Source organism: Colletes latitarsis, chromosome 11, assembly GCF_051014445.1.
Source record: "Colletes latitarsis isolate SP2378_abdomen chromosome 11, iyColLati1, whole genome shotgun sequence".
In the NCBI taxonomy this organism is placed as follows: Eukaryota; Metazoa; Arthropoda; class Insecta; order Hymenoptera; family Colletidae; genus Colletes; species Colletes latitarsis.
In genome coordinates this window covers 8784438-8800241 of record NC_135144.1, presented here as the reverse complement: position 1 = coordinate 8800241, position 15804 = coordinate 8784438, and the positions used below count along the sequence as shown (strand labels likewise).

General features: G+C 31.9%; 1 protein-coding gene across 1 annotated transcript in view; it reads left to right on the top strand.

The window, feature by feature from the left end:
• Foxo (forkhead box, sub-group O) overlaps positions 1 to 15804 on the top strand; it is a 391681-nt gene that overhangs the window by 239760 nt on the left and 136117 nt on the right. The window contains exons 2-3 of the mRNA XM_076777199.1: positions 13093 to 13217; positions 15159 to 15353. Coding sequence (XP_076633314.1) covers positions 13093 to 13217; positions 15159 to 15353 — 320 coding nt within the window. The remainder of the gene's footprint in view (positions 1 to 13092; positions 13218 to 15158; positions 15354 to 15804) is intronic.

Genomic DNA, 15804 nt, shown 5'->3' with positions numbered 1-15804 from the left:
GATAGCGAACGTTTCACGGCAGGACAGCTGGGACAAGTATATGCTCCATAAATTGCGCGTTATACAGTCCATTCGGGAGCGAGATAACCACCTCCGCCTCCGTGGCTCGGGCACCGCCATTTTCATCGCGTTCCTTCGGCTCTGCCGTACGAGGCGAGGGCTGTTTCTGCGAACTTTATACGGTTTTTGACGAAAGTGCCGGAGTTTATCGGCGGTCACGAGCGTCGACTGCCTGCCTTCAGAATCGACGAGAGCCACTCCGATGAAACTCGATGGCCCTGTGTCCTCTGGCGCGTTCCTGCTTCGAATAGTGTCCCGATATGCAAGGGAACCGTCCACCGTGAAATTACGTCATCAGCTCGGACTGGGGCGTCTCGGTAACCGAGATCTCGGTCTTATCGGTGTCCCGAGTTTTTCAACTTCTTTCAAAAACTGTCGTTAAACGTACTTTTTTTTTTTATACGCAGGTTTCACTTGCTTGTAGAATTTTTCATAAAAACTTAAGTATTATGAATTTATAGGAAATTTTATGCTCTTTTGACTGGTAACAGTCGAATTTAAAATATAATAGCGGTTTAGGAAACGTTTACTTTTTTTACTGAGCTCCTCAGTTTTCCATATTAGGCTGATAGTGCTCGTAAAAAATTAGTTTATTAGCACTGCTGGGAAAAAATTTTAATGGGAGATTCTGGAGATCAAAATGAGACGAAAATCAAGAATACCAATTTGTTGATGGAGGCTTCGTTAAAAAGTTATTAACGGTTAAAGTTCCGTCTGTAGAACGCATGCACGTGTCACATGCACGCAACTGTTCGCAGATGGAACTTCAAACGTTAACAACTTTTTAACGACGCCTCAATCAACAAATTGGTATTCTTGATTTTCGTCTTATTTTGATCTCTAGAATCCCCCATTAAAATTTTCCCCAGGGGTGGCCGAACACCCTGTATAAATAATTAAAGTGGGACAATTATAAGTCACTTCTGTATAACGACTATTCGCAGAATGTGTTGTAAAATTTAATAGTAATTCAATTTATAAATTCTTGTGTATTTTTGTATTGAAAGAAAATATGTACCAAGTATTGCCTTTACTTTGATAAACTATGTTCTAAATCTGACAATTACATTCATGACACAAAAACAGTCGAAAAAAACGACGTTCCAGCTTAGTGGCTTCCGGTGTTAGCCATACATCTGTTTGTTCACTAACCCTAGTTTCCTCCTACTAGCAAATCGTTAACGACAATCCTTGGTTTTGTTTCCGCTGAATCTTGACTCATAGCACCGTATTGTGTTTGTTTTCACGATCGTGCTTGTTTACAAGTTGGTTTCTTACGAACATTTTTGTCTGTGTGGTTCCTGTCGTATTTTACACAAAACTGTGTTTTATTTTCTACGCGACGTACTGCTTTAAACGTTTTATGGATCATTAAATTTTCGAGATTTTTTGTAGAAATATTATTATCAATATTTTCGCCGTATTAATCTTACATTATTTCGGTAAATTAATCGGTAGACCCACTTGTACATATATTTATGAAGAACATATCTTAGCGTTTATATAATCTTGTATAATTTTTTACTCGTAAATGACGATCTTGGAATTTACGAAATCCATACCACGCGAAAATATAAGTTAATTCGTTGTTGATCATGAATAAATCAATCACAGATTCCAAAGTGACACACGTAAATGAGTTTATGATTATATTTAAGAGATACAAGTATCGCGAAATTACGTAAAATTGATACTCCTGGATCATCGTCCTTAACCTTTCGCGCTGGGAAGACGCGCTAATGACGACTCTTTCTTATCAATTCGCAAGAAAATCACACGCACTTTACGATATCACCGTATTATTATTATTAACGCATTTGTAAATCTTTCTACTATTTCCCAAGCTCTCATAATTTTAAGTTACTCGTAACATTGAAACTTTTTAGGAACGAGTATCCCAGATAATACAGTATTATAAAAAAATTAACCTTTTATATGTAAATATATTATAAATATTTAGAATACAGTTTGTATGTAATGTATTATGGATATTAATAAAAACATTATATAATATATATTAAAAAAATCGACAGGGGGCAGATGCCTAAATTTTTCGACAAAATTAAAAAATTTCAAATCATTCCGGAAAAATTATTTTCGGTTGCAGGGCTGAATTACAATCATTTTTGGTCATTAGACATACCCTCAAAATCCTACCCAGTTTCGAGAAAAAAATTCGTTACCGAAAATATAATGTCTGATCATGAATGAATGATTCCCCTGAAATTTTATGTGTTTCAAATCGTTCTGGAAAAATTATTTTCGGTTACGGGGGTCAATTACAATCATTTTTAGTCAATAGACATACCCCTGAAATACTACCCATTTTCTAGAAAAAAATTCGAGAAGCTGTGAAATTCGTCGACAAAATTTAAAAATTTCAAATTGTTCTGGAAAAATTATTTTCGGTTGCGGGGGTCAATTACAATCATTTTTGGTGAAGAGACTTACCCCTGAAATCCTACCCATTTTCTAGAAAAAAAATTCAACACGGGCGGAACTTTAAACATTAATAACTTTTTAACAAAACCACCATCAACAAATTAGTATTCTTGATTTTCATCTTATTTTGGCTCTAGAATCCTCCCTGAAAATTTTTCCCAGGGGTGGCTGAACGCTCTGTATAATGTACCCTTTTAAACCATGCAACTTTTGTATACAAAATATTTTCGTGCAACGCATATTTTGGAAGTTATCGAGCTGCACAAATTGCGTGGACCACCCTGTATATTTGAAATTCGTGTTATGCATTTACAGTTTGCATTTTGATTTATTATTTTTAAGTGCAGTTGCACATGCAACGTGAAAGCGTACGAATGATATGTTGGTAGCAAACGCAACAAGACGAACTGCACTCGGATCGTTTTCATGTTGCATCTCGCGTGTTATTATTAACTCGTGGTAACGATTGGTACGTCCCATGTGTTCAATCCGCCTATTCGTCATAACAGAAGGATTATAATGTGACAACAAAGTGTCCGATTTATCTGACATTGCGCGTTTAATTGTCGCTGAGCGAAGATTCATACTTTTGTACCGAGCAGTTTCTTACGACAAAGACAAATTGTCAAGATCTATGGACACGTTGCAGCTATCTGTTCAGTTATAAATGCAGCTTGTTATAGTTTTTAAACAAAAATATTTTAGTGCACTCGGCTGTTATTCTATGAATGATTATTTATTTCAAACTTGGGGATTTGTAATTCTTCGAATAATTAAAATTGGTCATTTAAAACAGCGTTTTTTTTTTTTAAACGATAGTTTTTATTTGAACGTATAGGTAATTGTTGATTAAAAATTAGAGTTCTGAATCTGCTGACCATTTAAACTTTTTATTCTTTATCGACTAGCTTGCTAATAACTCGAGAATCCAATGATCGATTTCCGATTAATATGAAATTTGGTGTTTAATTTCTGACATTTAGGAATTTGTATTACTTAACATTTCAATTTTTTTTACCGTTAAAAATGTGATATTTAAATTTTCAGAGAAAGATCTTGTGAATCACTTGAACGATTAAATATATAAACGTCCAATAAAATCACGATGTAAACTTTTATATTTTAAAATTTCGCAGTTTTTTATTCCGTAATATTGAATTAAGTAACGAAATGTAATTGAATCCAAGTATTAATGTTCCTGCGTTTCAATGAACGTAATAAATTCTGACGATTGCCATGTTACGATTGAGTTTAACGTACATTTATCATATAATATCTTTTTATTGTTTGATGTATATATTGTTAAATATTATTCGACATTAAAATTCGCGGTGTTATGCAAACTGTTACAATTTTCAGTATATAAAATTGAGAATTGAACTAAGGTAACCAAAATAATAATGAACTATACATAAAAATGAATTCGTTATTGTTGTCTTTACGAGATACGATTATATAAGAGTAAAAGTATTTAAATATTTGAAGTAGTAGCGTGTACAACTTCTTTTGTTCAATGTACAAAATTGCTATAAAGGTTATAAAATATTATTTTGTTGTATAGATAATTTACAGTATTCTTTATTATAAATACAGTTAATTACTATTTTAAAGTTTACGAATCTACATTTATTAAGATTTTTGTTAATGTTGAGTTTTGGTATGTATTCTAATAACACTTCTGTTGCCTTTTGCATAATCATTTAGCACTCAACTATCATTTTTGTTCTATATTACCCCGTCCCCAATCATTTCTTAAGAAATTCAATAAAATCTCATGCAGTATTACTGTACAAACATCAGTATTAGTAAAAATTTAGAAACTTATTTATATTTTCAATAAACAATTTTTTTCTCGAATATGCGTAGGATTTCGAGGGTATGTGTAATGACCAAAAATGATTGTGATTAACCCCCCTAGCTAAAAATAATTTTTTCAGAACGATTTAAAATTTTTTTTTGCCAAATTTAGCCACTTATTCCTGTCGATTTTTCGTAAAAATTCGTTTTTGGTTTTTAGTCAATTTATTTAACGCTCTACGGAAACGTTGTTTAATACTTTTTTGTAGGTATCCGTGAGCTCTACTTCACTACTAAATTTCATTGAAATATATTGACTATTGTAGGAGTTATGGTCGTTTAAATATTGGATCACTTTTATGGGATTTTCTCACTTTACGGGGTTAAGGAACAACTTTCCGTAAATTTTTAGAATGACCACATATTCTTCGCCAAAATACGCGTTATTTGCTTTTTGAAACATTAAAATCGTTCAATCCGTTCAGGAGTTATGATGTTTTAAAGATACGCATGAAATTTCAGGGAAACATTTATGGTCAGACATTAAATTTTCCATATGGAATTTTTTTCTCGAAAATGCGTAGGATTTTGGGAATATGTGTAATGACCAAAAATGATTGTAATTAACCTCCCTAGCTAAAAATAATTTTTCCAGAACGATTTGAAATTAGTTTTTTCGGCTGAAAAATTTTAGCACCAACCCCCTGTCGAGTTTTCTTAAAAATTCGTTTTCGATTTTTAGTAATTTTGTTTGACATTCTACAGAGAAGTTGTCTAATACTTTTTTGTAGCTACCCATGAGCTTTACTTCAGAAAAAAGTTTCATTGAAATATATTCGCTATTGTAGGAGTTATGGCTGTTTGAAAATTGGACCATTTTTATGGGGTTTTTCTCATTTTGCAGGGTTAAGAAATAACTTTTCGAATAGTTTTAGAATTTCTACATATTCTACACCAAAATACGCGTTGTTTGGCTTTTTGAACATTGAAATCGTCCAATCCGTTCAGGAGTTATGATATTTTAAACATTTGCATGAAATTTCGAGAAAGCATTTCCGGCCTGAAATTATATTTTCGGTAAGGAATTTTTTTCTCGAAAATGGTTAGGATTACGAAGGTATGTCTATTCACTAAAAATGATTGTAATCGACCCCCGCAACTAAAAATAATTTTTCCAGAATGATTTGAAACTTTTCAACTTTTAGGGTAACAGACAGTTATGGTCAGACATTATATTTTCAGTAGTGAATTTTTTTCTCGAAAATGCATAGGATTTTGGGGGTATATGTAATGACCAAAAATGATTGTAATTGACCCTCGTATGTAGAAATAATTTTTTCAGAACGATTTAAAATTTTTTTGTTGCCGAATTTAGCCACTCACCCCTGTCGATTTTTCTTAAAAATTCGTTTTTGGTTTTTAGTCAATTTATTTAACGCTCTACGGAAACGTTGTTTAATACTTTTTTGTAGGTACCAATGAGCTCTACTTCACTAATAAATTTCAATAAAACACATTAATTTATTTTCCTGTCTAGTGTTGCTTACGGGTATGATATTAATACTAATTGTGCAGAGATCTGTGTGTCGTAGATAATTAAAATGTAACAAAAATTTAATCTTTTCCTTTCGTTAAAAGTTAAAATGAAAAACGTGACTAATATGTTGGTAAGAATTAAGTATACGGTGGAAATCTCTGAAAAATCAGTTGAAACGTGATTTGTTCCTTCTTGTCGCGCGGTATTAAACCGAGAGCGACTGCAGTTGATTTAAAAATTAGAATGGCGGCGCCAAAAATGTCTTCACCTTCGAAGTGTACCGTCGATAAAGGGGAGAAACGATAGGGCTGTAAAGTCCTACTGTATAGCCCGCGACTGAATGACTGAAATAGCTGAATCGCCATCGTGAACCCTACGTATCTGTCACGAAGGCAAAACGTAAAAAGAATCGGCAATGCGAATCGATCGTAAATGCATTCTCATCGGAACTCGCGATAGCGTCTTTCCGATAAATACTTTAGCTCCTTAATGACGACTACCGATTCGATGTATTCTGAACATTGAATGAGCGGTCGGTCAAGTTTTATGAACAGTATCCGCTGTGAAGACTGGAAACGGTATGGTCTAATAAAAGTAATGAGTTCACAGATTTATTTTATCGTGAATTCACGCATGTAAGTGAGGATTTTCGTGTAACAGCTTTAAAAGTAACTCGAATCTACGATTTTTTGGGGAAAAAATTATCGTCAATTTGGATCGAACTGTTTTTGGGAGGTACAACGAGATTTAAATTTCAGAAAACAATTTTTAATATAACCCTTATTTGAGGTTTTTGCAAACAATTTTCGTAAAGTTAGTTTACGTATTAAATCTGTTTCTAAGGTACAAAAATGGAAATTTGTAGAGTATATAGTATTTAAAAAGAAATTACCTTTGTTTCCTTAAATATTAGAAATAGAAAGTAATATTGACATTTTCGAATGGAACGAGCAACGTTTGAAATTGATCAGAGTCGATTATTGTTTGAATTTTTTCTAAGCATCAATTTTAAGAATATGATTATCTGAAAAATGTGTTTAAAGATAGAGAGCTTTACGAATTCTACCTTGAAACTTTAATAGCTTATTTTGTAAATGTATTTTTACGAAAAAAACGGAAAACCGATCTCTTCTTTCTTCGTTCATCGGATTGAAAAATGGGCAACATTTAGGAATTTTTTGCGAGAAAAATATAAGGTATAATAAATTGAATTTTTTTGATCCAATTAATGTACGTGTGCAGACGCTGCATACAATTTTCCACGTAATTTACTGTAATATCAAACGAATTATTAACAATATTCTGGCGCTCCATTAAAAATATCATCGCAATAAGATTGCTCTTCATAAATTGGAAACGAAAAATACAGATTATTATTCTATTATTTTTATATTGTAAGAAGTTTTTAACGTATTGACATAATTCTAATTGCAACCAGAATTTCAAGTCGATCAGTTAATTAGTTTTTGAGACATCGTTTTTATCAGTTTAGGAAATATTAGGAAAGAATTGATCAGACCAAATAAGAATCTATCGTACCTTTTTATTTGTTATAATAAGAGGTCGTTTCAGATAAATTATCGTAAACTAGAAACATCGACATGAACATAGTATGACATAATAGAAAATTCCAGATTTGACATAAACTGTTAAAAGAAGATAAAACCATAAATTCTGAACGGTATTGTTAGCAATTGATCAAGTTAAGCACTGTGCTTAAGAATGAAATGCCCACGCTCGTTAACAGAAGAGAGATTGCTTTCTACCATGACAACATTTGGGTTGGGAAGTAATTAACGATTTACTATGATCTCCCAACTTTGCACCATCAGATTATCATGTGTTTCGATCGTTGCAAATTTTTTTAAATGATAAACAATTCAAGCAACGACAATAAAACGGATCTAGTACATAAATTATATGGATACAAACAAATTTGACATTTTACTTGTTTTTAATTACGTCTGTACTTTTTGAAAGTACACAATAGTCACTACTAATTTTCTCTAACATTTCGTTATTTATTCTTTGGTATCGAGGCATTAGTTAAACTGTAAATGGTTAGTATGTAGTCGATCTTGTGTAATTTTTAATTATTTTTAAATTCAAAGATCGTTGTATATTAGCCAAAATTACAGGAATGAAGATGAATTTGTGTGTAATATTCTATAATTTATTATAGTGTTAATAACTAATTTTAAATCATTTTAATAAATTCCTTTGAAGATATAAAGGTTCTTATTATTGAGATAAAATTACAAATAGTATGTAGTCGATCTCATCCAATTTTTAATTATTTTTAAATTCAAAGATCTTTGTATATAAATCAAAAATACAGGAATGAAGATGAATTTGTGTACAATGTTCCATAATTTATTATAGTGTTAATAACTAATTTTAAATCATTTTAATAAATTCCTTTGAAGATATAAAGGTTTTTATTATTGAGATAGAATTACAAATAGTATGTAGTCGATCTCATCCAATTTTTAGTTATTTTTAAATTCAAAGATCGTTGTATATAAACCAAAAATACAGGAATGAAGATGAATATGTGTAAATAAAATTAGTCATTTTGGAATATTATAATTTTAATAGTAACTCTTACTAGTTTCTATGCTTCTAGTATTTTGTCAGTACATATACAGGGTGTTCGATCACCCCAGGGAAAAATTTTAATGGGAGATTCTACAGGTCAAAATAAGACGAAAATCAAGAATACTAATTTATTGATTGAGGTTTCGTTAAAAAGTTATTAACAAAAGTATTAATAAAATTTGTCCATCCAACGAATTTTTTTCTCGAAAGTGCGTAGGATTTCATGGGTATGTGTATTCACCAAAAATGATTGTAATTGACCTCCACAACTAAAAATAATTTTTTCAGAATGATTTGAGATTTTTTTTTTCGTCGAAAAATTTTAGCACCCTACCCCCTGTCGATTTTTCTTAAAAATTCGTTTTCGATGTTTAGTAATTTTGTTTGACATTCTACAGAAAAGTTGTCTAATACTTTTTCGTAGGTACCCATGAGCTCTACTTCAGAAAAAAGTTTTATTGAAATATATTCACAATTGTAGGAGTTATGGCTGTTTGAAAATTGGACCATTTTTATGGGGTTTTTCTAATATTACGGGGTCAAGGAACAACTTTTCGAATATTTTCATAATTGCTACATATTCTACACTAAAATACGCGGCGTTTGGCTTTTTGAACGTTAAAATTGACCAATCCGTTCAGGAGTTATGATATTTTAAACATTTGCATGAAATTTCGAGGAAGCATTTCCGGCCTGAAATTATATTTTCGGTAAGGAATTTTTTTCTCGAAAATAGTTATGATTACGAAGGTATGTCTATTCACTAAAAATGATTGTAATCGACTCCCGCAACTAAAAATAATTTTTCCAGAATGATTTGAAACTTTTCAACTTTTAGGGTAACAGACAGTTATGGTCAGACATTATATTTTCAGTAGTGAATTTTTTTCTCGAAAATGCATAGAATTTTGGGGGTATATGTAATGACAAAAAATGATTGTAATTGACCCCTGCAACCAAAAATAATTTTTGTAGAACGATTTGAAATTTTTTAATTTCACCGAAAAATTTCAGCACTTTCTCGAATTTTTTTCTTGAAAGTGCGTATTATTTTGGGGGTATGTCTATTCATAAAAAGTGATTGTAATTGATCCCCGCAACCAAAAATAATTTTTCCAGAATAATTTGAAATTTTCTAATTTAATTTTTTAATAACTTTTTAACGAAACCTCAATCAAGAAATTCTTATTCTTGATGTTCGTCTTGTTTTGGCCTCTAGAATGCCCCATTAAAACGAACACCCTGTATACATTTACTTAAATTATAATGTATAATGTATATGGAAATAATTCCTAAATAGCATAGAAAACACAAACACTATAATTGTAGGTTGAAAAGCGAATCACGTAAATCAAGTAAATCAAGTAAATCACAGAATAGAAAGGTTTTTCAAACGTACACGTTAATTATAAAAATTGAGTCGCAGAACATAGCTTGGTGTCTTGAACGTCGCGACGAAAATATATTAATTTTTTCGCGAAAGGTTCGCGCGCAGCGTTTCAAATTTACTTGGAGTACCGCGCGGCTCGCGAATAGTGAAACCTCGAATAAAAGCTACGGAACGACGCTAGTAGAAGCAGATTTCTGCAATTTGGAAAGTTCTTGGGGGGGGGAGAGGGCCGCGATACAGTCGTTGCAAATGGACGTCATCTCGCGCGGCACGAAGCATCAATTTTGAAAAAGTAATTTTTATTTGCCGCGGTATTGTGCGCTCTTTACGTAAAAGCCCTCGTTCCAGCTCAGCTCCAGCGCTACGGGACGAAGACGAAAGGAAATTGTTATCGCTTCTCGACGATACTTTCATATTAGGGTAGAAGCTTTCCGAAATTTTTGGGAGGAAGGACCCAAGCGCCGTAGTCGATTCAATTTGCCTAATGAACAGGCCAGGAGAAACGTCTCTGTCTACGGGAACACAATAAAACGTATCTCTCATGACTCACTCTTCGAATCGATTTTGTACATGGTAGAAAACGACTCTGACAATGCAATCGTCCGTGTAGATTTCAGCCGCTCGTGTTACGCGAGAACGTAAGATAGTAAAAGAAACTGGAATCGAAATATCGATAGCGGCGAGACACCGTGGAATATACTTGTGTCCAGGAATCGTAAATTTCAGCGAAATTGAAATTATACAGTTGCAACGAAAGCGGAAAGATTTTAGGGAAATGCACGTTGACGTTTAGAACTTTCGAGGACCGTACGATCCTAATAGAAACAAAGTTCCTTTTATACGTTCTAAGTTAGTAGTTTATATGTTTTAATTTTTTGTATACAGTTGACTAAACGACACGACTGGTAAATAATACTTTGTGGAATAATTACTAATAAACGATATGAAATACTATTTCTAAGGTTTCATAAAATGGGTAGTCACAAATTCTATTTAGAAAGTCTTCTATTTTGAATTTGTTATTAATAGACTGCAGATATTCTTTTTATATGTTCTAAGTTAGTAGTTTATATGTTTTAATTTTTTGTATACAGTTGACTAAACGACACGACTGGTAAATAATACTTTGTGGAATAATTACTAATAAACGATATGAAATACTATTTCTAAGGTTTCACAAAATAGATAGTCACAAATTCTATTTAGAAAGTCTCCTATTTTGAATTTGTTATTAGTAGACAGTGGATATTTATGCACTTATGAGAAATTTTCAAAAAACTAAAGAATGTACTTAATATGCATAAATATAAGAAATATTTGAAGATACGAATTATTATATTTAGGGGTTGAGACAACCCTCTAGGAAGCTTCCATTTCATTAATTCTATTAATAAAAATATGAATTTGCATAAAGATTCGCAGTCTAGTTCTAATTGAACAAATGGCTTATGTGTGTATTCTAAGATAAACAAATTCAGGATTAATTACAAGTCTATTGACTTTTCGATCTTAACAGTTTGCCAACCGTGTACTTTTCGTAAATTGCACCCGATAACTTAAAATATAATTTCTATAATACGTGGATTAACAACATGAAATTTGTAAATAATACTCATCGTGTCTCTGTAAAACTATTCAAAGTGGACGTTTCTTGAAATTTTACATTATAATTTGATGGTTATAAAAGTACTAATTCATTAACATTTCAATAGTTAAACAGGACTGGCTTGTGTATAATTTTATCAATGTTACTAAAAACAATTTTTTCTTGATTAAATTCCTTTTATTTTCCTCAAACAAGGGAATCGTACGAATTGTATTTGATCGTGAAAGGGACCAAAAGAATTCACATAAGACTATCAAGATGAGTGACTTTAATTATGTATATCCTTCTAAAATTAACTTTCATTTAGTATCATTTAATAAAAACACAAAAAGAAGACCTCCCCAATCGGTTAGAGAAGTGTTAAATTTGGTATCACTCTCGAAACAACTGTAACAAATCGTAATCAATAAATAACGATCACGATATTAAAGTTTACAAATTCACAAATTCTACTACTATAAATTCTTGATGTTTAATTTTCGTTTCAATTCTGTTTTTTTAATCATAAACTGCAGTATGGGGGTATATAATTTAAGTTTGTAAATAAATTAGTTTCATTGGAACAAACCTGCACAGCTTTTAATTTTCTTTCTTTAGTTTAAATGTAATTCTTTGTAAACGATGGTTGCATATTTAGATGTATCGAATTGTAACTGTTATTATCGTTTTTTATATGAACGAGTAGTTTAATATCTACTGTTTGGATATATACATAATCGAATTTGAAATGAAAAAAATGCTACAATACGTTTTTTTTCATGATTCAGTTAAACGGAAATGACTTGTTTAAGCTTTCATCGTTAATAAACACTAGCAATCACTTCTATGCTATTTATATAGTTTCATAATGTTGTGTTACTATAGTTTATTAGCAATAGAATAATTTGTGTACAATAAAGGGTATAATTATGTCAAACTTTTTAGAGAATTTGTCAATAAATGAATACTGAAGCTTTGAATACTCATAGTGATCAATGTTGATGCAAATTATACTTTGATAATTATTTCATATTAAATAATACTATGCACTATTGGCATCTTTTTAAGTAAAAGATGTAAAATTGTATTTAAATAAGCGAAGTTCTTGTTACAATCGTCTTTATTGTAATCCTTTTCTAAATCGAATTTATATATGATTTTTTTAAATTTGAAGGCAATGATTTCTAACACTGTATAAAAACCAACCTTGTATATTGTTAAGCAAACTAAACGATCGCTGGAAACATTCTATAATAAAAATCTCCACCCTTCTTTACCCTTTTTTGACATTAAATATTTACACGAAATTGGGATCTATATGCATTGCAACAAATATTTTTTAACATTCGATTCTAGTACAAGAATAACATAAATAATGGCAATATTAACAATAGTATTCGAGATAACGAGAGCCTTTGTAACAATAACTATTCTCTTTTATTGAAACCATAATCGACTAGAAACGACGATTAGAAATACCATCGTAATTATCATTGCTCACTAATCATAATGAGTACACACTTGGAAGCATTAATAACATGAAATATGTGTTTTAAAAATCGTCCACTTTGATGATTACAAAAAATGAACCAATGTCAAACGTGTGTCCGAATCATTAAAGAGTTTGTGTATTCGCACGGCATGCTGAATTTAGGTTAATCGATATATTTTTTCTGTTCACAGAACTCCATAAGGCACAACCTATCGTTGCACACGAAATTCATGAGGGTCCAAAACGAAGGAACCGGAAAGAGCTCTTGGTGGATGATCAATCGCGACGCGAAGCCTGGCAAGTCGTCTCGTCGAAGGTAAGTTGGCTACGAAGGTGTGCTATCTCCCGGATAACTGATCGAATTTTTCCCGGATAACTGATCGAAAGCTGTCTAAGCTAAAGATTGTACGTTATTCAAAGCACTTCCTATGAATTGTCAATTATGTATAACTCGTATCTTTCTGAGGTAATTATTGTGTTCATGTACCTCTGTATTTATGCACTTTAGAGCATTGCTTATAATCCTTCATTAGGTTACATGACATAATAATAAACGGACTGCGGATATTTATGCATTTATAGAAAATTTTTCTATAGAATGCACTTAACATGCAAAAATATAAGAAATAGTTAAAGTAAGATAGGAATTATTCGTAGATTCGATTTATTTATTTATTCTTAAAAATCGTAAACGATTTATAACTAGTCAGATTACCCAACTGTACCCACCGATTTTTATGAAGCTTCGATACCGAGAAAATTGTCAAAAATATTCGATACGCATTTTTTTTAACGGAGATTCATGTTTCGAGAGGGAAATCGCCTTTCAAAGCTGGAAAAACTGGTTGAATAACTAAAAAAAAATTGAAATAGAAAAGAATGTTAAACAGATGGGTAAAATTTTCATGAAAGTAAAGGTAGCGTTAATATTTCTTGCGAAGCAAGTAATTAATTGTATTCGAAGCATATTATTTTGTAGCATCTATTTTATATTTAATAATTGCAATCGGTCTTTCTGGCAATGATTTATACAGCTTCTCAAATACTTACTTGCTCTAGATTCGAATCATGGATGTTTTCAAATTTCCCAACAATTTTTGACAATGTTGCGACCGATAGATCTTGCTAATTGTCCAAAACACGCCTTCACGTTTTTGTTATCGCAGAATAAGGATTGATTCCGACTCTTTAATCTCGATTTTGTTTTCTTTTTGTCGATCGGTTATCCAAGAGATTATATACAGGGTGTTCGATCACGCCTGGGAAAAACTTTAATAGAAGATTCTAAAGGCCAACATAAGACGAAAATCGGGAATATCAATTTGTTGATTGAGGCTTCGTTAAAAAGTTATTAACAAAATTATATTAAAAAATTTCAAATCAATTCATGGAAAAATTATTTTTAGCTGCGGGGGACAATTACAATCATTTTTGGTGAATGGACATACCCCTAAAATCCTACGCACTTTCGAGAAAAAAATTCGAGTAGGTGCTGAAATTTTTCAGCGAAATTAAAAAATTTCAAATCGTTCTAAGAAAATTACTTTCAGTTACGGGGGTCAATTGCAATTATTTTTGGTGAATACATATACTCTCGAATTCCTATCTACTTTCGAGAAAAAAAATCGATTAGGTGCTGAAATTTTGTAGGCGAAATTAAAAAATTTCAAATCGTTCTAAAAAAATTATTTTTAGCTAGGGGGTTTAATTGCAATCATTTTTGGTCATTACACATACCCTCAAAATCCTACGCACATTCGAGAAAAAAATTGTTTATTGAAAATATAAATAAGTTTCTAAATTTGTACTAATACTGATGTTTGTGCAGTAATACTGCATGAGATTTTATTGAATCTCTTAAGAAACGATTGGGTACGGAGTAATATAGAACAAAAATGATAGTTGAGTGCTAAATGATTATGCAAAAGGCAACAGAAGTGTTATTAGAATACATAGCAAACCTCAACATTAACAAAAATCTTAATAAATGTAGATTCGTAAACTTTAAAATAGTAATTAACTGTATTTATAATAAAGAATACTGTAAATTTTATTAATAATTTTTAACAATAGTTTAGTTAATAACTTCTTAACGAAGGCTCGATCAACAAATTGGTATTCTTGATTTTCGTCTTATTTTGGCGTCTAGAATCTTTCATTAAAATTTTTCCTAGGGTTGGCCGAACACCCTGTATATTTTTGTAAAAATTCACTGTTGATGAGATGTTATGAATTCCGTTGCAATGGTATTGCACAGGGCAATGACCATGGAGCCTGGAAAATTGGAGAAACGACGCTGTCGCGTGCGAAAGAAGATCGAGGCGTTAAGAAATGGCGGCTTGCAGACCGACGCGATACCAAGTCCCAGTAACAGCGTCAACGAGGGGCTGGATCAGTTCCCGGAGAGTCCTCTTCTACCCGGAAGTGGATTCCAACTTTCCCCCGACTTTCGGTATGTTTCCGCTTTGATACGCTGCCTGCCGATCGAGCTGGATCTCTAATATTTCCCTTCTAGCGTTCGCGATCAATTTTCCGTTTCTGCTTCGTTCTTAACTGCTTGGCTGGGAAATTTAATTTGCAACCGTGTTGATCAAACGTTTGCTGCTCCGTAAGTTGCTGACTTTTACGAGTTTCTGGTAAAACGATAGCGTGAAATATGTACGAGAGGTTTTTGAAAAGTTCGCAAACTTCCATAGAAACGGCGCCTGAAATGTCGTCCGGATATTCGATGACATTGCAAATATTTGACTATTTTGAAATTATGCTGGGGAAAATCGAAAAAGAGAATTGAAGAATTGTAAAACGTGAGAGTGTCAGTATTATAATGTTATTAAACGTATTTCGGGGAAAGAATAGAATGATATTCGTTTAAATTTGAACGACGCATTATGCGAAGAGCGAGA